The sequence below is a fragment of the Tinamus guttatus genome, unplaced genomic scaffold, assembly GCF_059628265.1.
Source record: "Tinamus guttatus ecotype Peru unplaced genomic scaffold, ASM5962826v1 Tinamus_guttatus_pri_ptg000048l, whole genome shotgun sequence".
NCBI lineage: Eukaryota > Metazoa > Chordata > Aves > Tinamiformes > Tinamidae > Tinamus > Tinamus guttatus.
In genome coordinates this window covers 13,642,241-13,666,384 of record NW_028288582.1, presented here as the reverse complement: position 1 = coordinate 13,666,384, position 24,144 = coordinate 13,642,241, and the positions used below count along the sequence as shown (strand labels likewise).

The following is a 24,144-nucleotide window of genomic DNA, read 5'->3' as shown; positions in this document are numbered from 1 at the left end:
ATGGCGCGTCGCGGCGGCGGCTGCTGCTCGAGCGCGGCGCCGCTGAACGCGGACAACGCGCGGTTCCTGCTGCTCGCGCTGCTCATCGCGCTCTACATGCTGTGCGGCGCCGCCGTCTTCTCGGCCATCGAGCTGCCCTCGGAGCGCGCGGCCAAGGCGCGCTGGGCGGAGCGGCTCGAGAGCTTCGCCCGCCGCCACAACGTGAGCCGCGCCGAGCTGCGCCGCTTCCTGCGCGCCTACGAGGAGGCCAGCGGCGCCGGCATCCGCGTCGACGACGTCCGCCCCCGCTGGGACTTCACGGGCGCCTTCTACTTCGTGGGCACCGTGGTGTCAACCATAGGTGAGTGCCCGCGGCAGGGGCGCCGCAGCCCCCGGGACCGGCTGGTGAGCACGGCCAGCTGTGGGATACCTGCGGGATGTAGTGGCCGCAGGCAGCACAGCCTGGGCACTCAGATCTCACAGGCTCCCCTGAGAGCGAGAAGTGGATGTTGGCAGGTTTCTCTGGTGTGAGTTCAGAGGGGAGCTTCCCGGTGATGCCATCCCAGCTTTTCCCCCACAGGGACTCCTAATGCAGACTTCTGTCATGTCTAGCTGCAAAATAGAGCATCTGAAATTGGCTTTGCACAGGTGGGTTTCAGGCCACTCAGCTCTTGGCTGCTCCCTGGTTTCTTAAGCAGAATCAACAAGTTGGCGGCATATTGCACATCCAGATAAACCAGGTGCACGCAGGTCAGAGGAGCCGCCGGGGAAGGTGATGCTGTGGAGGTGTCTGGAAGGGCAGAGCATAGGGCGTCGGGATGCGAGAGCAGCACCAGGCACTGACACGAGCGCCCAGGCAGCCCGTGGGTGCAGCAAGAAGGCCAGTGCTGCGGGTTACTGCCCACAGCCGAAAGCCCCGAAGGAGCCGAGCTGCTGCGGTCAAAGATGAGCAGTCTCGGGTGCATTTACCACTGGGACAAATGGGGCCACTAAGTCTTAGTAACGGTGTCTGCAGCTCAAGTTGGTTCTCTCTGCACGTGTAGAGGTGTGCAGTGGGTTGGCTGTTAAATTAATAACAGTAAACCTCCATTAACACTTCCTCCCTGAACGGCAGTTTTGAAGCATCTTGCTTTACACTGGGCGCTTGAGACTTTGCGCTGACCTTCTGTTTAAGGGTATTTGATGCTCTCAGGGGTTTTGCTGAATCTTTCTCTGGTTGAAAAATTGCTGTTGTTGTGCAAGGTGTAGGTGCAGGCTGGTTTTGGCATGCCCCAGAGCATCAGGGTTTGGGGGCTTGCATCCTTAGACTTTGAGTCGGTAGGACTGAAGAGCTGCTGTAAAATGTTCTGCCTAACTGGTGCTTTAAAATAATTTGTAGTATTGTTAAGCCCATTTTTGAGGACAGCTGCAGTTTGCAATCTGTTGTGACATCTCCTTTAAGGTGTGCATTTTTTGCATGACAAATACAGTGTTGATCCTAACCCTTCCTACTGCCGTGAAGTCATAGAAAACAGGGCTGGGAAAAGACTACAAAAGTTTCCTTGGTCCTGTGTGTTGCATGTTAGTATCAATTATATGCCTTTTTTTTCCTCCCCAAACCTGCACGGTTGGAGATTTCACAGATTCCACAAGAAATCCAGTCTTGTGCCTTATTATCCTCAGTGGTAAAAAAGGGGTTTTTCCTGATATCTGCCTGACTGCAATTCAGTTGCTGTCACTATTTTTGTCTTACTATCCTTCAGGCACAGAGAATAGTGGCTTTGCAACAGCCTCCAAGGTATTCAAAGACTATTATCATGTGTCTTCTTTGAGTTCAAAAAGCCTCATTACTGTAAACCCTCCTTGCAGTGTTAAAGTCACATTTTGCATGTAATAACTATTGGCAGCCATTCTCAGTGTTAATATTTATTTTATCTTATTCAAATGAGGTTGTTAAGGGAGAAGAGCAATTACATTATCAGCTGAGACTGCCTGCGAGCACAAACATCCACTCATCCGCTCGCACTTTCAGGTAATTTGCCTGGTCTACTGATTCCTGTAGATCAGAGCTCCATCAACGTTTCTGTAGAGAGCATCTCAATTTTAAGACAGTTATATACTTTCCTACAGCAAAGTAAAATGTGATATCTTCACTTAGATGGATTTCTCCAGGAATGGGTGCTTTTATTGCACACTGATGTTATCAGCTAACCTGCTGAGTTTGGCACTAAGTGCTGGTGTAGATGCTATTGATTTAGAAGGTGAATTATTATAGTGTCAGGTCTCTACTGTTTCTCTTTTAAACTCTATGTAGTGTTATGTTGTTCAGTTTTCTGTAGAACAAATTGTTTTGCTGCTCAAGTTAATGTATTTCTTCGGTAACAAATAAGGCAGACCTGGCCACTTCGATGTACTGCTGAAGCATTATCTGTAGCATCAGCTGCCTACCTGTGCTTTAGCTATGAAGAAATATTTTTGGCTTTGAGAAGAAAGAAGACAGTTTTGCAATATCTAGGAGACTGGGTATGTAAGAGTGGATGCACACTCTGGATCTGCGATAGACACCTGAGTGTCTGCTGCTCCAGCTGAAGTAGGTGCTGACACTGTCCTTGCGTGACGCGGAGGGTTGTCATGCATGTTTGCAGGGTCTAGATCCTCCTCTGCCCTTTGCTGCTGCTGAGGGGAAAAAAACAAACAGTTCCTGAATTCAGTTGTACTGAATGGAGGACTTATTTACATACAGCTCAGTTTCCCTTTGAATAATATTGCTTAGTTAAATGTGAAGGACTGTTTTCCTACAAACACACCCATCCCAGCCAGTATCTTGATCTTTTGATTACAAGGTGAAATTTTAACAGTAAATGATATAAAAATGTATCTTGCCCTAAAGGCTGTGAATATTTCCAAGGATGGAGACTCCAGCTGTAACCAAGACTCAGTAATCCCTGGTGGGAAGATTAACTAAACTCACAGGAGCTATCTTTTATATATATATATTTATTATCTTTTTTTTTTTTTTTTTGGATATAGATTCATTCGTTCAGTTTCTGGCATTTTCTAATCTCACATTCTGGTGGTCTCTTATTTCTTGGTGAGCTGCCCCTTTGGGAGAAGTTGGGCATTTGCAGGAAGCGTGTTCTACTGCTTAGAAAACCAAAGGAAGCCGGTGTTTGGAGTGTTGCTCCTACTTCTGATCCTTGTTCATTAATAAAACTCAAGCATCCTCCCTCTGCTTCACCCTGTCCAGCCTAGAAAAGAATAAAACTGCTCTTTGACTCCGAGAGAGGCTAAGCTGCATTTTATGCCCATAAACTGTGTTGTGGTTCTTCTTCCTGAATAACAGGTGTTCAATCATCAACTTTGGAAGGCATCATCAGACCTTGAATCCTGTCCTGAACACAAGACCCTACATATTTTCTTTTCAAGAGTTCAGCTGTGTTCGCTCTTTTTCTTAAAAAGTGCTTTTTGTCATCTTGCCCTACTCATCAGCAGAAGCCCAACAGATTGTGCCAGGCTGTTCAAGATTCTCTTTCAGTTAAAAAATTAGAAATTTAAATTATAGGCCAAACAAGCTCTGATAAAGGGCAGCATATTTAGGTTTTCCCTTCTTTCTTCTAATGTAGAGTGGCCTGAAGGATAGGAATATCCCAAATATCAGAGTAGGTCATGACTGCTTGAGTTACTGTGACACCCTCCTCTCCTTCCTTCTGAATCTACAGCATCCTGTATCATTGCACTTGTGCCCTGAAAAAGTGGGAGACAGCTTGCTGAATGCCAGGTCTGATTGCTCCTCTCCTCATGGCATGCTTTTCAAGTAGTAATTAGTTTTCAAGATACCCAAGTATGGTAGGTATTTGAAGATCTGATACTTTTAATACAGAAACCCAGGAATTCTGATTACTGGAAATAGTATAAAAGAAAGGGCTTCCCAAAAATGTCATTGCAGTAATTAGCACTGTGTCAGTAACTGTATGGTGATAATTTAGAAGTGAAAAGCGGGTCTGGTCAAGCAAACAAAATTGAGCAAGGAGCTGAAATTGAAAAGGGAACATTTTGCTTAGGAAATATTTTAGATATATGCAAGAAAGAAAAATGCAGAAACTTGCACTGATTGCTTTGCAGGCTGGTTTTTTTTAGAAGCTGTGGAGAAAATTCTGTTGACCTTTACGGTGTTAATAGAGCAGAACCTTTTTTTTTTTTTTTCTTTAAATAAGTTTCAATTACAGAAAAGACTTTAATTAAAGATAGAAAAAATCTTACTCAATATATGTATTAAAATTTGAGCTGCAAAAGAAAGAGGAACAACACAGCTTGCTCAGTGCCAACAAAAGGAAACAGCAGCCAGAAAACATGAAATCAGAAGCACAGGAAAACAAGCTTTATTTGACATGTAAGGAACTGGCAGAGAAAAAAAGGGGAAGAATCATTCCTCTTTCATTTTGATACTTTCCGAGAAGAAAGTTTTTTTTGGCATATCAAAAAATAATCACCTAGCTTTTGTCTTTTATTAACTACAGGTAGTCCTTAAAAATGGATTCTATTTGATAGTGCTGGGGGTTTTGGAGACCTACAGCCTCTGGAAAGGACTGAGGGACCCATCCCCTTGCACAGGGCTTGGAAGAGGAGTGGAAAAGGCACTTCCCATCCCCATCCATCCTCTCTTGATGTCCTGCATCACAAATAGGAGCACTTAGGCTGAGCCTTTGGGGACACTGCAGGTAGAGGCTAGCGAGGAATCATCAACTCAGCTCTAACTTTTAGTTATTACCAGCCTAGGAGTGCATCTGGTTATAAAGCTAGAGTATTTCCAATGTTGGAAGGATTTTTTTACCCAACTAAGTGAACAGTTCACTATATTTCTTACTGAAAGGCTCCGGGAATAACTGAGAGATTCGCATGAGGCAAAGATGATGAGAAAAAGGGGAGATGGAAAACATCAGTGACAGTGACAGAATGACCACTAGTCTCTGCTATATGCAGAACAAAGTAGAATTCTTCAAGCAAAGCGGACCTTATAATAGAAGTGAAATAGGAAATTAAATCAAACTTTTTTTTTTTTTTTTTGAGTGCTGTTTACAAGGAAAATCTCAAAAATGCAGGAATGATAGTCTGGCTTGTTTTTTCTTGGTCTGTGGTTGAATCATAAAGTTAAACCTCATGGTTGTAACCCACAAGGTAGGGGGAAAGATCAGGTCAGGTCATCCGGGTAAGCTTCATTACTTCAGTTATTGTCAGAGTCTTCAAGAGTCCTTCAAATAACGCACACTTAAACAAGATATCTAAAATAGGTCAAATGAATTAGCAGCTCCTGGTGTGTCTTTTTTTTCTTCCCCAATTAGAGAGAAAAAAGAAAAAAATAAAAATAAAAACAGCTGAATGCCAAGTGCAAATGCAGATATTTATACTTTTGGCATTGAAAGGTAGGTGAAATAAATCCCATTTTAGCAATCTCAACGTGGGCACCCAGGAAGAAGCAGACCAAAATAATATTCAGTGGAAACACTGAATATTTCTGTGCTCTTGCATGAGGTCAGTAAGTAGCTAAAAGTTCTGCTGAATAGGTAGAGGGAGTAGTTTTATCATTCATCCCCTCCTCAGAAGATTGGGATGAGACTTTTTGTGAACAACTGGCACAATCCTCCAGAGCGTAGGAGTTGACCATAACAGGAGATTTATCTACTTACAGGTTTATATACTTGGAGATGAATAGAGTGCAACTTCTCTGTCAAGCTTTTGAGACATAGAACTAATAAAGGGGAAACCCATCTAGATTTGATTCCAGGCCAACTGAAATGTAAAAACAGAAAGAAACTGCTGTGACCACAAAGTGGCTAAGTTCATTCTTCTTTGGAAGAGAAGGAGGAAGAAGAGAAAACCAGGAGGCTTCAAGAACACAACTTTTAATGAACTCTCAGAGACCTAGACTAAAGAAAAATAAAAAAAAAAGAGTTAAGGAGGGTTAGCAGTTTCTCAGGTGAAAGATGCAAATGATGCAAGCTCAAGGGATCCAAGTGTAGAGGGAGGACAGAAGACCAAGATGGCTGAATTTTAGGTTAGTTATTAAAGAAAGAGTATTGAATATGGGCAGAAGGTCAGATCAGGAAAGAAAAATAAAAGGAATAATATACAAATACAGAGACAGAATAGAAAATGCAGCTTTCAAAATGTGATGCCAATGGCAAGAGATATCAAGGGTGATGTGAAATCACTAATAAGTACAATACTGATCAGAAAGGCAGAGGAAAGAATTGCTCTGCTGCACAAAAAAAGGAGCAAGAGCTCTCAACCGAATCCAGGAGGTTGAAATGTTTCATGTCTTTTCTGCATCGCTCTACTAGAAAGTCAAATCTGAATAGGTGCATGGTACAATTAACAGTTATGCTGAGGGGAGAATAAAAGAATGGGTTGGACTACTTAAGTATGTCGGATGTTTTCAAATCAGCACAGCTTTATCCCAGAATGTTGGAGGAAGTTAATAAGCAATAGAGAACCCTTTGGGAACTTACATTAGAGGCTGCAAATCTGGACAGTTTATAATGGCAAACGATTTGCTGGTCTTTGAAGGGAGGATAGTGATGGGAAGGAATTATAATAATAAATTATAGTCCTTAAAGCTAATAAGGTTAACCTTAATTCACTTAAAAATATGGACAATCATATAAAGTATTTGTAAGCATCAATATGGAAACGAGGAGAAAAGCCGTGACCAGCATGAAATTGCCAAAAGTCAACCTTGCCAAATCTGTCTGCTCTGTTCTACGACAAGGGGAAGAGCCCTGTAAATTTGAAAGAGGCAGCTGATATTGACTGTCCTGACTTTTGACATTGTCTTATATTTTACAAGCAACCTAAGAAATGTGATCTTGAAAGTAACTATGGAACCCGTTGGAAATTGTGTTCCTTGAATAGTTATCATGGGTCATTGTCTGACTAGAAGGACAGAAAATGGGGCTCTACAGGAGTCTGCCTATGGTTATGTGTGTTTCATTTTGTTTTTAAGAAGAAAAGAAACAAAAGAAATGTTTCACTGAGATGTATAAGACAGATTATAGTCCAAGTGTAATATTTCTGCCATAGTCAGTATGGAAAAGCATTGTTGGGAATACAGTGTTCGGGTTTGGACTGCTGCACTTCTAGAAATAGGGAATCTAAGGAAGTAAATGTATGATTAGACATCTGGAAAACATAAATTATGCAAAAATTGGAAGAAGCCAAGGAACCTGCATAGTTGGTAGAAGGGAATGGTGAAGAAAGACATAATATACGAAAATCTAATACAAGGAGATGTTGTTATTCTCTGAGTGCATGGCAGATCGAAGGGAGGTTAATGGGCTGCAGCTGTAACAAAGAAGATTCAGGCTATGCAGTAGGAAAAGTCTCCTAACACTAAGTGAAGCCAAGAAGTTGTTTAATAACCTCCCTCCCTCAGATGCCTTGGAGACTCCACCATCACAGGTTTTTAAAAACAGGTTGACCAAAATCTCTCAAAAATGACTTTGAAGTCTTGAATTCTGTCATTGGCCTGGAGAATGGGTAAGGGGATCTTTTATGCCTCTTAAAAAGCTATTTCTCTCTGGTTGTATGGTAATACATCCTGTTATCTCCCAAAAATGAAGAGTTGGGTGCTCACTGCAGCACATACAGAATTTTGCTCTGTGAAAATTTTCACTTGTATTTTTAGAATGAAGCTAAGGCATTTTGCCACAAGTTTACAGGCAACTCACAGGCTTTGTGTTTTTATATATATATATATATAATTTTGTTTTAAGCTTTCTGGAAATCAAACCAACATTTTAACATTAGAATGAAGTAGGCTTTGACATGTGCAATTATGCTATCTTGCTAAGTGTACATCTCCAGTTAACTTTAGAATAGCGTAAAAATAGAATTGATCATGCACTGAGAAACCTTTAATTAGAGTGGTAAAATCAGATAATGCAATGTCTTTACTGCTGTTAGAATGAAAATAACTGAATTGAAAAAGATTAATCAAAACCACAAAATAATCAGATACTTACTTTGAATAACTTGTTCCTGTAAGTACTAAGCACTTTGCTGGAAATCTCTATTTTGGCAGCTGTTATTTATTGTACCTCCTTCTCTTTGTGTTGCATAGACTAATAGGACATAGAGATGAAGAGTGGGAGGAAGGTTCTGTTATTCGAGAGATGAAGAACTGAGACTGTGAAATTCCATTTAATCTGAGCAGTGGTTGTGCTCTGTTGTGCCCTTCAGAGACTTAATCTCTTTCAGAAGAGGGCACTTGGAGGAAAAACCTGTAGTTCACTTCTGGAAGTTGTGTTGGAGGCTTTTGCTGCAGAAAGACAGGCATGGTGGAAATGGGCAGAGGGCTGGGGGTGCCCTGGGCTTGTCTGCTGCTGGTGGTGGGACATGGTCCGTGTCACTCTTGAGACACCTCTCCCATCAGATACCCACAGGCAATAAATCTCAAACATTTGAAATTATAGGAAGGCCAGAAGGATTTGGCTGGCCACGTCACTTATTCAGAAGTGATTTAACACCATTGCACTTTCTGAAAGTCAGTGTACCTGACTCCCAAGCCAGAGCCCTTTTGCACAGCTGCTGCTGCTGATGGGACATATATAGCCTTCCCAGTGGCATGCAGCAGTGAGCTTGGTAGGAAGTCTGTTTGTCCAAGGAGAGTGTTGTGAACTCACTAGGGGTGAAAGCACCCCCAAATGTTTCTGTTTTAGCCCAAGATACCCAAGTTTAGCCCAAGTTAAAACTGAAAAAAAAAATCACTCCATATAGTAGCAGTATTCTTGGAACTATTATTGCATTATTTTAGATTGCCAGGAACATATTAGGGTTTTAAGGATGGGATTTTTACAGCGTTCAGGAGGCTGAGGTATCCCCCTGCTTTCACACTGCCATCTCTGATGGCAGATTAGAGCTGGTGAAAGTGTTTCAGCTTTCTTGGTTTGTGGAAAATTCTCTATATCAGAAGGTAATTTTGATGGCAAATATAGAGGAGGCTTCTTTCATACAAATTTTGAATTTGAGGCAGTTTTGTTCTCACCTCCAGGTTGTTAATTAGATCCTACATTGTTTCTATCTGCACAGAAGAAGTTATAAGTGTTTTGAGAGTGACAGTCCTGTTGAAAGTTCGTTAATCTTCAGTCATTAGAAAACTATGAAGTGGAAGGTACTTATTGTGCCTGTTTAAGATGGCAACATTGTCAAAAAAGAAAAAATGTCAAAGTATCAAGAGGTGGTAAAATTTAAATGTAATAAAGATGTAAACTAAAAAAGATTTTCTCTGTTAAGCCTGTATTTGTGTCCATTTTGCAGTAGTTACTCGGAACTTCACAGCAAGAGCTGTGATGCCTTCCTGCTAAAAAAGGTACATCTGCACCCCCCATAACATATACAGTGCATGTACAGCCCATGCACACACCTGAGCGTGGCGTGTGGCACATAGGCATGATAGCAAATTCCTCCTCGTTGAGCATATGTGTGTGGTTACTTATAGTTGTGTGCAAACCTCTCTTCTAGACAGGTCTTTTAAAGCCAGTTAATGTAGAGCCCTCATGCTCCACGAATTGCTTTGAAAATAAGGAAATTCTGTAATTCCATTAGAAGCAAAACCTGATTTTTAATTATTTTTTGAGATTCTCTCTATAAAAATATAAATGGGATAGAGCTGTTCGTGTAGAGCTTTCTCTTTAAATGCAGCTTTTATATTGCAAACTTAATTACATTTTCTTGATGCTTTACACTTTTTTGTTCCTTTCACATTCCTCCTACATCACATTCCTTTTCCATTCTGTACATGCTGTGCAGTGGTTCTGTGGTGCTGCTTATTCTCAGAAAAAATGCTCTGTAATGGCCAATTTTTCTCTTTTTAGAAGTAGGAGTTACTTTCATTACACAGGACACCCTTTCTTCTTTCATCATACAGGAATTTTCATCTGCCCATAGAGCTAGAGTCTCCGTTATCTGTCTCAGGCTGCATTATGCCAAACTAAGCAGGTATGAGGCTGGTGTATCATTCAAGGAGAAATCATTTTAGACCATCCAGTGTCCCTCACACTGAGCCATATTGGCTGTTTCTTCCTCTGAAATGCTATTTCACCCCAGATTTCAGCATAGCTGTGCTGCAGGAGGCATTGCCTTTCACAGGAGCTGCAGACCAAGCTCCCGTAACATCAAGACTTCTCCTGCCCTCTGGGTGAATGTAAGATTTTAGCCTTTCCCTTTTCTTTTAGCCTTTCTTATTGCATCCCAGCCTTTTCTTATGGCACTGCTGCTGTAGTGCTTTGCAGGTGACAAGACACTGGTATAAACTCTAAAGAACATTTTGGAAAGGAATGTGTTTCAGAATTTAGTAGTGTTACCAATATTGCAGAGAAATACAACACTACTGTTAAGGGTCAGGTTTTGATATCCTTAAATGTACTTTCAAGCATCCCTAGATTTGTTTCTTTTCACTTATTATTATGCCAAAAAAATCAGAAGAATAGGCAGTAGTATGTAATAGGTTCGTCAAAACTAGATATAATATATTTTGCAATTTCTGCGGTGAGAACTGGGTTATTGTTTTGCAAGTTGCCCTTTCAAAAAGGGAAATGCTCCTGTTCTCAGTGCTTTTTTTCTCTGCCAGTCCCTTCAAAAGAATTATCTGCTCTTCAGAGACCTGCAGGGAAAGGGGAGACAGTGGCTGGTATTTGCTTTGGTCTGAGGCACCGAGGTTGGTGTTCAAGCACACCCTGAAGCTGGATGAGGGCATGGCAGGGCAAGTGTGTTAAATGTCACTGATATCTGCATCCTTTGGGGGCATCCTTACTCAGGAGGTCTCTTGTGCAATAGTAGCTGAAAATCAAAAGTGCCTCAATCCAGCGGGATTGAGGATGCTCCCCCATCAGGAGAAACCTGCGTGGAGGCAGAGCCTCCCTCTGACCACCTGCTGCATCCTTTGCACCTGCTAGAACAAATCAAGTGCTGGCCAGAGTAAATAACCCAAAACAGTGCTTCCTCGTCTATGTTTTCTCTCGAGCAATGCATTATATCAGCAGCACATCATATTTTCCATGACAGAAGATGTTGCACAAGAAGGAAGTCATAGGGAGTCGCCCAAATCTAGCATGAAAACAACAGATCAGAAGCGTGTAAAAAGATTGGCTCTGCTTCTGCTCCATGTATTTGCTGCTAGAACTGTAAGTTACGACTGGCTCAGTCCCAGCTCCCCTCGGGTTAAGGGTAAAGCATCGGCCAGCACTTGCAGTCCTCAAAAATCCTTGAGGTTATGAGTAATAATGAAAAAAAATGGTGAGAAATCCATTTAAATGTGAGCTCGAGGTGTTTTAGGGTTGCTAGAGAAGCAGTGCCTGATTGGCGTGGTGAAAAATCAAAGCAAGGAGTTTGGGTCAGAGCAAGAAGCCCGGAGCACTGTGTCCTGCCGCGGGCGAGCGCCCGCCGTGCGGCGCTGAGGCGGGAGGCTGCGACGCAGCTGCCCTGCCCGCCTGTGCCCCTCGGACAGAGCGGGTGACAGAGCGGGAGGCCAACGCAGCTGGGGAAGAAAGGGATAAACGTGAAGGGATGTGAGTTTACAGGAAAACTAAAAAGTCACTCACAGTAGGGGGGACTCCATTGAGATGAAACATTAAAACCACATCAGTTATTTCCCTTTCAACTAAAATAGCATCTCATTTCCAAACACAGTGCCCTTTTTCTCCCCTAGCATTTTGACTGTCATCCTCTCAATCTCCAAGCCACAGAACCACAGAGGGTGGCGCCTGAGGCTGTGGGGAGGCAGGTGCTCCCAGCAAGGCCGCACATGGAAACCTGCTCCAGCTCAGTATCAGCTCCTGACCAGCCAGGATGACCATTCCTCTTTACCTGAGCTCTGGTAAATACAGACATTTGGTTGTAATCTCACCTGCCCGCTAGTGCTGATTGAGGCAGGTCATTGGCATCTGTGAGTCTGCAGTGCTGTTCTTCAGTGTTAGAGAATAATCTGGAATTATAGTTCCAAAACGAAAAGCATTTCTTAGCAGACCTGTTTACAAAGCAGATATTCTGCTTTACTAGAAAGGAGATGGTTAGTAAAAGGCAATAAGTCCTCTATCAGTTGATCGCAGGAACTGTCCCAGGACACAGCTTTAATGCTCAGCTGGATTTCCAGAGGACAGGATGCAATAAAAGAGAACCAAGAAGGCAGTTTAAAGGAGTTAAGGGAACCAGGTGAACTAGAACTGGTTCAGCCTTGGGATTTCCATTATTCCAAAACTTCCTGCAATTCACCTGCATTTTTTTTTTCTTCTGCAGAAGTATATCTTTTTTCTTCTTTTTGTCTTTGAAAATAACACAAAGCAGCCAGCTACGCAATGTCAGGGATTCTGCACACTGCCAAGTGCGACAGAGACTCCCCTTGCAGGATCTAAAGGGGAGACTCTGGTTTCTGGGAAGTCTGTGGCACTGGGGCAAGCAGAGCCCTCTCCCAGAGCAAGGGCAGTGCCAGTGGGGCACGAAGCTCTGCGGAGGGCCCGGGCAGGGCTGTCTGCAGCCACAGAGGTGAAAACTAGGGCTGTCTAGCAGACCTCGAAGCAGGCAGGGCAGCAGATGGCTTTGCAATTGTCACAATCCCATCTGTGTCTTGGGAAGAAAGTATGCCAAAACCAAATGTTCCTATGAAGTGCTTGGTTTGGATGTCTTGGCATTTCCCTGAGGAAAAAAAAAAAAGTGTTTTGTTAGAAAATTCCTAGTTAATTCTACTTCGTAGAAACAATTAGGATGTAAGTCATTTTCTTTGTTTGTTCCCTTATTGTTTGTTTTTTTTTTTCCTTAAGATATTCTATTTTTAAAATAAGAAATAAATCTGGCATCTGGCAACAAGAGCTTTTTTTCCTGTCAAGTAACTATTACAGGACTTGGGAAAGGTCAGCTTGTTCTGCCCCCTGAAGTTAAGCTATGGTGGCAGATAGGATTTTCCTTGAATCCAGAGAAAACAAACACACTCTTTTGTTCTACAGAGGGTGTTGGAAACCTCTGCCCTAGCCACAGGCCAAATCCAAATTCTCCATGACAAAAGACCCTTCGGTGCTGAAGTCTATGAAAGCAAATGGGCCCTTTCCCACCATTTCTGAGCCTTGTGTCCTTGCAGTGCTTGGGCTCAGTGAACAGGTAACTTAAGTCAGGATTTAGACTCAGTTTAATTAGCTCAGGAGGAATTGCCATTGGCATTTTCAGGAATTATATATATATATATATATGTGTGTGTGTATGTATATAAAATATATATATATAAATGTATTTTTCCCTAGATTATTTATCTGAAGCTGGTAGTTGGTATTTATCTGAAGCTAGGTATTTATCTAGAAGCAGGTTCAGATTATTTATCTGAACCTGTATGATTCCAGACAGGCGTACATACTTTGTACTTTGCCATGGCAATGGGTATGTCTAGGAGCCTGGTTTGATTTTTCATATTCTTTTTTACTCTACAGTGCTATGGTAGTAATGATGTGTTTGTAAATGCGAAGAAAAAAAAAAGTATGCTCATGCGTGTTCAATTATCCTCCTTGACTTGTTTTTATTTTGTGTTGTTGATGGCTACGCAAATCCCGGCTGTGGCTCCTGGGGCCAGCGTTCTGTGACTCAGGTGTGCAGGTAGCTCCCTTTCGTGGCCCTGCCTGGGCTCTGGCCGCAGCAAAGCAGCAGCACTGGAAGTGTTTTGTAGGCTGCCCTGGGAAGAAGCCCACCCTGTGAGATGAGAGTTGCGCAAACATTTCAGCTAATCCTATTTAACTGTCACTTTAATGAAATGTTAAAATGGAGTAAGTTTACTGATTAACTCACCATGCAGCAAAGAGTTTAAGATTACAGCATTGTTAATGGGCAAGACAAGAAAATTGAGTAGATATGAAAGCCTTTTATATGCTTTGTATTGGATGTAAATTAATTGGCTATCATTATTTCACTAATTGGGAGGTGATGAAAGGACCAATCGGTAGAAGCAAAAGCACCAATGACATCAAATACAACTTTTTATGTATAGAACATCAGCTATTTCAAAAGAAAGGGCAGAACTGTGCCATCTTCAAATGGGACCATTCATTTACCACTGAGGTCGTTGCCCTTTCATAATGGGTCCAAAGAAGTAACTCTGCAAGATCACACACAACTAAGCAATCTAAGGAAAAGAAGTACTCAGCAGAGCAGCTGCAAAGCTAAACATTGAAAAATTAATGCTATAGGATGAGTCATGTACTATCATGTACTGGTTTGGTTGATAAGCTACGGCTGATATCTGATGACCACAGTCCATCAGACACTGCTACAAATAGTTTAATTCATACTTTTTTCACTTTATAGAAAGCTGTTTTTGTCAACTATATACTTTCCACTGTGTGCGCTGTTCTCCTCTCACTCGCTACAGACTTTGTCAATTGTATCTTGTCCAATAATCAGAATCAGAGATTTTTAAAAATAGCTATTACACCTCTCTGAAGCTTCTCTGCCACTTCCTTAGCAAGGGGAATATCTCCTTGGTAGCTCTCCTTGTGCACGCACCTTCTCACTCTGTTATATCTTTGCTGCACGGTGGCCCAGGTTGTCTAAGGGGGCAAAGAAGGCTCTGTCACAGCCTTGTCTTCAGATGGGTGGTTTGGGTACCGTTCTGGGGAAGGGAAGCAATGTCTGAAGCCTCTCTGTGGCTGAGCATGATTTAGAATTGAAGTTTCTCACTTCCAGGTGGGTCCTTCAAGCACAGCCTGTTGTGTCCTGTGTTAAAAGGTGCCACCACAAATGAGGCTGAACACTGCTCACAGTTGCCAGTGCCTGGCAAGGTCAGAAAATATTTGTCAAAAAACTTAGAGTTTAGACATCTCTCTGCATGACTTTGATACATGGTAAAATTAACATTGTCAGGTTAAGCGACTGTTGAGTATGCGTCACCACTTGTGTGGGTGCTTAAGGCACTTTGTGAAGGAACAACAAGGCTTTGGGAATTTCAAAAATCAAGTATCTACAAAGTGGAAAGAGTCTGAATAGTGCTTTTGACTCTTCTGTGGCAAAAATGTGGCTAAAATAGGTGGTGCTCCAGGCAGGTGTCAGAGACAGTCCAGATGTTTGCAGATGCTTAACCTTACACATCCTCAGGAATCTCCCAGAGGTAGCAGAAACTACTCACTGTTTTATTCTGTCCAGCTAATATGTGTAAACATGTTTCTTATAAATGAGTTTTAAATTTACCTTCTGCAACTGCACATAAAACATCTAAATAATGTGTTTGATTTTTTTCTTGCCTTTTTTAGTTTAATTCCTCACAGGATAGCATAGCATAGCTAATTTCCTTTGTGCCAGCAGTTCTTACAGTAAAATGAGAAAGAGCAAGTGAAGGCTTCTGCAAAATGACAATTAAAAAGTCAGAAGGAAAAGATGGCCTCTGGTTTTAAAATTGGATAGATTTCAATATTTTCGTGTGCATTTAAATTTATATTTTAAAAATCTTAAAGATGTTTTGACAAAAATATATAGCCCTGAAATTCTGGTGCGTAAAATGAAAGAAAAAATCTGCTGCAGTTTTGTAAGTACTTGCGGTTGAGTAAATCCTCCTGCTGTTGATCTGAGCACTGTAAAATCTGCCAAAACTTCTCAAAACAGCACCATGGGAACCTCTGGAATCCTCAAAGGGCCCCATGATTGCTCTCTAAATACTCACAAATTAGTAATAAAAAACAACAACCCTGCCACATTTTAGAGATCATCTCCATTAAATGTTTCTGGATTGTAATGGATACTAGTTTAGTTTCACTAAATTAAGAGCATTTTGTTGGGTAAACAATTATTGTCCCCTTTGACATAACACAATGAACCGTGGCAATAATGGTTTCATGGTTGTTAGTCAACCGTACACTGAAGTGTGAACACTGAAACGCGTGGCTTTTTGCTCTTGAATCGCCACAGAGCCCCAAGGGCCCCAACTCGCAGCCCGGAGCTGCCTGAAGCGCCGCTGTGCGTGGGAACCGCGCAAATCCGCGAGCCCGGAGCTGGGATACAGCCCTGGGCTTCAGTAAAAATCACTTCTTTTTTAGTGCACCTGCATTTAGAAACCTTCAGCTTATAAAATTGCTTCCTTTCCGAGAGGAACTGCCCAGATTATTCAGATGCCCTTACTTGAATACATCTGCTGTATGCCACAGAATGCCTTGCATTCATATATACATCTACACAGGTGAACTTTCGCATTAAGGGAGAGAAGCAAGCCAAACCCGCAAGTTTCCCCCAAATTTATCAGTTTTTAATATGGGATTTTCATGTTTTCAGACTGATAGAAACCATGCAAAAACTGCTGATTTCTGCTGATTTCTGCATTTCATAGGCAACCAAAAGACATCCAGTTACTCCTTTACTGAACCTTCCAATTTGTCTGTCTTGCCAAGATTCCACAGGAGACTAATAGTGACTGTGAAGTCTTATTTATTCATTTATTTATTTATATTAGTATTTTTATTTTAACTCGGGTTCCTTTGGTCTGTGTTCCTGCTCCATGAACCAACCAACTCTTCAGTAGCCCCAGCTGTCCCCGTGTATCTTGCAGTCCCCTTCGCTTGCCAAAGGCCAGCACATGCTATGTCTTAACACCAGTTGCGTTGCTAAATGGCTGACCAATATGTATATGGTGACTGCTGTCAAAGAAAGTGTAAAGAAGCTTTTTTCAGACTGCCTTTGTTTCAGCACAGTGTGGGCTACAGTCTCTTTGGTACCCAACCTCTTTTTGTCAGAAGAGCTATAGGAGCATAATTATCTTCTAGCTCTGTTTCAAATTTAGCTGAGACTGATCAGCAGCTCCAAAAATTATTCAAGCTGGGTGCAACTGACAGATCAGAGATGGGGGCAGGTGGGTGCATAGTGCTATTTTGTTGTGAAACCCAACTAAAAATATGCATGTGCTTATGTTTTCAGTTGCTAACACTGCTGGACTTCCCCACTTGAAACTATTTTTTAGATTTATGAAGGCCTTGAGTTGCACAACACATCCGTGGGTGTAATCATTTTGCTATTAATTCATGGCTCAGCGTGGTAGGAATGCCTTTGTATTCACATAGTCTGTGTCTACATACTTAGGTGCTACAGAAGTAGATGTCTTTCATAGCAGAATTAGCAGCATACAAAGTAGCATAATCTTGGCCTAACAAATATTTTGCTTTGTAAATCACCTCTTAATAAACTAGAATGTAAAAAAAAAAAAATAGGAGGAAGTACACAGGCTGTGGGAGTTTCTATACACAAACAGATTAAAAATTAAACTGCTTTTGAGCAAAAAATGAAGATGATTAAGACAAAGCTTCAATCTTTTATTAAAATGAGTAAGAAAAAGCTTTACTTTCATTTTTCAAATACTGTCATCTGAAATCATTACTGCTACTATACCTAAACTGTTTGTTTTTTTCTTTTATTGAGGAAGAATTCTATTTCTCCTATTTGCTAGAGTACTATGAGAAAACTTGCTGGGTAAAAATGGAATAACTGTTTTTTTTCCCCTGGTTAAGTGCAGTGAATCATCTTTGATTCTTGCACATTTCTCATTAACACATTAAATGAGAAAAAAAGAGCCTAAAGGATCTTCCTCAGCATCCATAAGGTGAGATTTACTGGTCAAAACAGCCTTTGAGTAAGATGAAAGGCACCAAGAGAACTCTGTAGGGATTTTATTTTCCTTCCACCAGTACAATCATAGACTTGCAGATTATTAGAGTCCTCAGTGCCCACTAGGGAGAATCCAAGACAAATTATCAGCCTTGAAAGGCAAAGAATGGAAGCTGCTGATTGATTCACCTAGATATTTGCATCCTCAAAATAACAGACCATCATTCATAACCAGCACATAGTACCATCTAGGAAGAATCATAACACAGGCAAAGAAAGCCTATTTCCTGATAAAGTTTGTTGGTTACTGGAAATTATTATTGCTAATGCCATACTACGCGCATGGAAATGTGACTTTATCAGTACTTAAAGCTCTCAGTTACCTCAGGTTTCCATATTGAAGTACAAATCATCCTGAGATGTTACTACTGTCTTCACTTCAGAAGCCATATAACAATGAAGGTAGGACCTCCACACATTAGGAAAAAAACAGTCTTTGCATATTCATTTTGCAATGCTAGCGTATGTGTCACACTGGCGTATGAAAGTCACTGTTCCATTGAACTCAGTTCTTCACTTGAAGAGGTGCTGCCACTAACCTTTGCTGAGAGCTGAATGTGCCCTGAGCCACAGGCATGCTCTTAGGTTAAAGCTTGATGGAAATTACCCATGCCCAGAAAGTCTTGAATTTGGAAACTCAACCATGCTTTTATTTCTTGGTAATCAAGTAATAATATGGTAAAGAACAATGGAAAAAGGAAAAACATCCCAGTTTCCTACCTTCACAAATTTGCAGTGTCTTTTTTTGCAGTATATATTTTTTTTATTTCAAATTCTACAATATTTGATTTATTCTTTGAGAAGAGATGCTTTGTTCATATGAATAAATGTGTGTCTGGAAGGAAAGAAATGTCCTTGAGGAGAGGAATGGATGATTTCAGGTTTTCGTGATGATGCATCCTTCATTATCATCTGTTTCATGAGGATGCTTCATTCATGATGATCTTAATCTGTGTGCTAGCTTTCATGATTTGTATTTACTCCTGCAATATCACAGGATTGGTTCTGTGCAATGAAATGGGAAATGCACCCAAAAAATCATCAGGCTACATTTGGCAGGTAGTGCTAAAAGGTATGACTTGATTGAGATATTTCAAGTGAGTCTCCTTGACAAGATGTTTGAAGTAGAAAATTAGAATAGAATTGTCCTTGTAGACTATGTGGATGTGGTTGTCTCAGTGCAAGAAACTAGACACTGAAATTAGTTTTCACACATAGACAGATGTGGCAGCCAAAGTGTTATCACCAGATGCTTACAGATAGTCTTGAACATTAAAATTGAAGTGGATTACTGATATGATCTGAGTTTCAGATACCTTAAAGTTCCCATTTATGTAACATCAGGGATGAAAGAGTGAAAGTGAGATCTGTACCTCAGCAGATAGCATATGGAAAGAGAGATGTGGGAAAATATACTGGTTAGGACTGCAGAGCTTCCCCCTATGCCTGTTAAATGCTGTGGGGTCTGACATCTCGCCTGCACGGCAGCCGTGCACAGGGAGAAGCCCATGGTGTCTCAGCAGAAGAAGAAATGCTTGATCCTTCTCGTCTTATGTAAGCACTGCTCATCCTCCCTTGTAGGAATATTCAAAATAAAGAGTACATTAGCAAAATGATCCTGAAATTACAAATTATGAGATGGCCAAAATATTCAGCAGTTATATCTTGGTAATACCAGTGAAACAAAATGTTTAATGCCTAGTTTGGCTAGCATGGTATGCCAAAGGGTTCGACGCACTGAAGAGAAGCAAGCACCAAGTCCATTGTCAGTGGGAGGTAAAGCTGAGTCGGCAAAAGGAGGCGCCTTAGACATTTAAGCAGACATAGCACCATATTTCACTAGAAGTGAAAAACAGGAACCATTCTCAGATACTTGTTTTTTTCTCCATCTCTCATAAAACTGAAGGAAGTCATTTTCTTCATGATCTTCATATGGCCAACCATCCCCTGAGTTATATTAGCAGCCTTCTGAATTGAGGAGTTTGTCTCCTGGAGGGCCCTGGCAAAACCGCCTCGTGCCTTGTCCACCGAGGCCCAGTATGTAATATAGATAAAAACAAAAATATGCATTTTTGCCTCGAATTTGGCAAACATTTAACAAAATACATATATCTAAATGTTATAACATGTTATATTTATATGTAATATTATTGTATATGTTTATACACATATATTGTGCATATATCTCTCTATAGGGAAAGTGTTTATGACGTATTCATGAAACCGAACCTTCATGTTTTATGAGGATCTTGCAAGGGTAAAGAAAAAAAGAAATCGGGAGAAAAATGCTCCCATTTCTGGGGCTCATTTACATGATCCCTCTTCCCATGCAGTGCTGGAGGCATTTGCTTTACAGCATGCCCTTATGTGGCAGGAGCATGGAGCACATGGGCCGTTCGGGGCTACTTTTTGCCAGGACTTGAGCATTTATTTCCTCGTGCAGAGACTTGATTGCTTTCCTTGTGTGAAATGTCCGCTTACACGCTTGGAACGTAAATGCAATAGATGCAATAGACGGACATTTAAAGAGCAAATAGTTACTCGCTAAAAACCATCGAGAGGAAGAAGCCCCAGGAGGAGAGTTTTGCTGCGGCTTCCCTGGACAAGGAGGGCTGGCAACGAGCGGCTGGATGCGCTTCATGAGGAAAGTGTTAGGCAACCATTAGGTAGCACCACAGCCGCGTTGTATGAGTGAAGAGCTGGAGTGATCCAGAATATGGAGATAAAGATGCCAAAACATTGCTAACAACTGCGCAGAAAGACCGATGGGAAGCAGGATGCTGAGGGCCATCGTGTCAGGGCCTGTGGCAAATGTAAGAGCCCTCGAGGTGGCCAACTCCTGTTTATGAAAATAAAACATTCTTAACTCCTTCATGATAATTATAGAAAATAAAGCAGTACCCAGCTAGTTCAGGACATGTCGTATAGGACACAAGAGTGCCACTTGGTGTTTTTTCCAGATCTGGATTTTTGATTTGGAAAAAAAAATCCCCTTGGAATAGAAAGAAAGTAGGTAAAAAGTACATTTTCCCAGTAATAACCAAAATATCAAAAAATGAGCTGTTTCAATAACAAAACAATTTCAGGAATGTTACTGAATTGATTAATAAGGCATTTAAAATGAATTAGTGTTTGCCCATTGATTGAATGGCATGGCATTGAGTTACAACTGTTAAGAAGTAACAGCTGCTTGTTACTCATTTTAGATAGCCATGTTTTTGGAGAATGTTTCACAAAAATGCTTAGGAAGTGGTCTTTTCAAAAATAAGAATTTTCTGCAGAAAAAAAAAGCTATTGCTAGATGTTTTGAAGAAAATATATCTCAGCCAGGGATAAGAAGGAGTATCTCTGAGAATTAGAGAAGTGAGATGGGCATCTTGACTTTTGTTTTTACTTTCCCTTTTTGTTTGTATTGGCTTTTGCATCTCTAAACTTATCTTTTCCTGGTAGTTCTTGCTTGGACACACTTTTGTATTTTTAATTTTAGATAATTTTAGATAATTTCATTAAAATATTTTACCAGGTTCTCATCCCCTGTAATGATGTCAGGAAAAGACAGGATCTTTAAGTCTGGATCCCTGTGTTGACAGGAACTGAGGTTCCTGTCATGTTTTTTTCTATAAGCACCAGATGTTTTCTTCTTTCCTCTTTTCTTTTTTTAAATATGAAATAGAGCATCACAGAAATACATTTTAAGATAGATGTATATATGCTGATATACTGCCAGTAAATGGAAATGAAATACAGTAATTTTATTTCCTCTAAACTGACAAACCTGGGAAAGGAAAGAAATGAGAGGCAAAAAGACCAGAAGAGAACGATGTATGAGGAAGGGACTCCTGGATTTGTCACGACCCAAATTTCTTTCTGTAACAAGGTAATAGGCTTTTTCAGGGAGATGCCAGAAGTCATCATTTTAGCATCCATTTTGACATTACCTCACAGGGATTTTCATGCACATCCTGCATAAACCAAGTATAGATGGAATTACTATAAAATGAGTACAAGCTGGTTGCAAATTGCATTCAGACAGTACTTAATGCAATTAATATGTGTAAATATACAAAATGACGTATCTAAGGCTGAGTAGCCTGGTGCCAACACTATTGCATATTTTTACCGGAAGTCTTCCTGTGAAGAAGGAGCGATCTTACTGAAATCACAGTTGTCATAATCATAGAATGCTTAAGGTTGGAAGGGACCTCTAGAGGTCATCTGGTCCAACCCCTCTGCACACGCAGGGTCACCTAGAGCACGTGGCACAGGACTGCGTCCAAGCGGCTTTTGAAGATCTCCAGAGAAGGAGACTCCACAACCTCTCTGGGCAGCCTGTTCCAGTGCTCTGTCACCCTCACTGTTAAGAAATTTTTCCTTAAGTCCCTGTGGAACTTTTGGTGCTTCAGTTTGTGGCCGTTTCCTCTAGTTCTGTCGGTGGCCACCACTGAAAAGAGACCAGCCCCATTCTCCTCACTGCCTCCCTTGAGGTACTTATAGACACTGATCAGGTCCTCTCTCAGCCTTCTCTTCTCCAGGCTGAACAAGCCCAGCTCTCTCAGTCTTTCCTCACAAGAAATAATGATATAATGCCAAGAAGGGCATTGAATGATAGGGTTAAAATTCAAGTCGGAGGAAAGATCTGCAAAAATGGGATGAAATCTAGTAGATGGAAGAGCAAAATGGTGCCCTGAAGCATTCTCAGCTATGCTGGACAGCATTAACAGAATGACTGTTATTTATTTTAATGATATTGTTCCATGATATGTTACTGTTATTTCTGCTGGTCATTTTGGTTGTTACTTATATTGCAATAGAACTCTTGCACCCAGAAGAACTCACCTCTGGGTCGTACCTGTGATTTACCTAACAATATTTTTATTCATCACTACTTGAGGATGTATTTCTATTTAAACAAGTATCCTCTTCTTCTTGGGTTAGATGAAGGCATGCACAAGAACACTTCAATTAATTTCTTTATAACATTCAGTATATTTTTTCACTCTGTCATAATGTATCTTTCCTTTGAATTTAAAAGCCAAAGCCTATTCAGTCTCTCTTCATTCAACACTCACATTTTTCCTGTACTTTTCATCATTACTGTTATTTACCCGATTTCCTCTTTCCCTGACACTGATAGCAGCCTTCAGCTGAAGATAATAACTGTGAGAAGATCACACCACTGATCCAGAGTATCATCTGCACCATGTTGCACTCTCTGACCTGAATAGATATATGTGCTTAACTTAAATTATATGCATAGTATCTTAGCTGATGTATTTTAGAACTATTTAAGTTCTTGCATTTGTTGGCTATTTTGACTGTTACTGAGCTATGTGTTTTTTGTGTTTTTTTTTTAAATGATAAAATAGTGTGCCTACCCTCTGGTCAAAAATCAGTGCCTATCTAGGTGTCATCTGTTCGGGATTGGAGATGCTACCTACAAAGTTTCTGGAGGAATTGGTGCCATCTTCTATGCTGAAACTCTCATGAAAGCCTCAGCGCTCTGGCTGATACGGAAGAGCATGGATTGGCAATGTTTTTCGGCAGGAAAGGCCCAGAAGTGGGTGTAGAAGTGATCCATATGTGAAAAAGGGCTTTTAAGTATCTTTGACTTAGTCTGCACCTACATAACTGGGGGATAACAGTGTGTGCCCTTAGAGCACATCAATATTCAGCTTGAATAATGTGAACGCTTCCACCCTTGCCATAGTAACAGCACAACTGAGAGTGGTAAAATTAACTTAGTCTATGTATATTTTGAATTACTGCCATTTTAGCACTTGGCCTGGCTTTTAACTTTGGCTATGGCCAGACCGTACAGTGAAATCAGAAATGCCACAGGCTATAAATTAGCACTTAATACAGGTTGTAGGGCATACATATGAATGGTGGTTTAAAGTCAATGCCTAGAAATAGAGTTTTGATTCAGAGCATGTCTGCACCTAAGAAAAATGGGGGAAAAGTGCAGTTCAGTCTGAAATACAGGCCATCTTGAGTTTAGGATAATTTAAGGCTAACTGTGCATTTTATCACCAGGACAGTCACCACAGACATGGCGGGATCTGCATTCAGCCTCGTCTCCTCAGCACTAGTTGAAGCTGCTCGGAGGTAACTCTGCTACTCGCTGATTTTTCCAGTGCCAGCAGCATCGAAAATTGAGTTTTCGAGCAAATGGCAGTATTGTCTGCAAACAGTAAGAGTCTCCCAATAAAGATGACTGTTCTAGGTACAAATATATCACAGATCCTAGTAATTTTGAAGGAACTGTGAGAAATCTGACCTTTATGTGAATCAGCCTATTATTTTTCAATAAAACCTCCCTCTTCTAAGAAATTCATCTTTCCAGCAAATATTTCCTTAAAGAAAAAAAAATCCCTTCCTTATTCCCCCTATCCATACTAAAAGCAATAAATCCTGTACTCATAAGAAATGCCTTGGCAGCAAGGAGAACGCACAGTTTTTGTCAAGGCAGGTTATGCAGTTCTGTTGTACTTTGAGAAACCAGACAACTCCTGTAGT

General features: G+C 41.0%; 1 protein-coding gene across 2 annotated transcripts in view; it reads left to right on the top strand.

Moving 5' to 3' along the window:
• Positions 1 to 24,144, top strand: part of KCNK13 (potassium two pore domain channel subfamily K member 13) — a 45,144-nt gene continuing 21,000 nt past the window's right edge. The window contains exons 1-4 of one of the 2 annotated variants that reach the window (XM_088539739.1): positions 1 to 346; positions 10,622 to 10,654; positions 14,685 to 14,692; positions 18,015 to 18,030. In XM_088539739.1, coding sequence (XP_088395865.1) covers positions 1 to 346; positions 10,622 to 10,654; positions 14,685 to 14,692; positions 18,015 to 18,030 — 403 coding nt within the window. The remainder of the gene's footprint in view (positions 347 to 10,621; positions 10,655 to 14,684; positions 14,693 to 18,014; positions 18,031 to 24,144) is intronic. The other variant, XM_010222513.2, reaches the window with a different exon arrangement.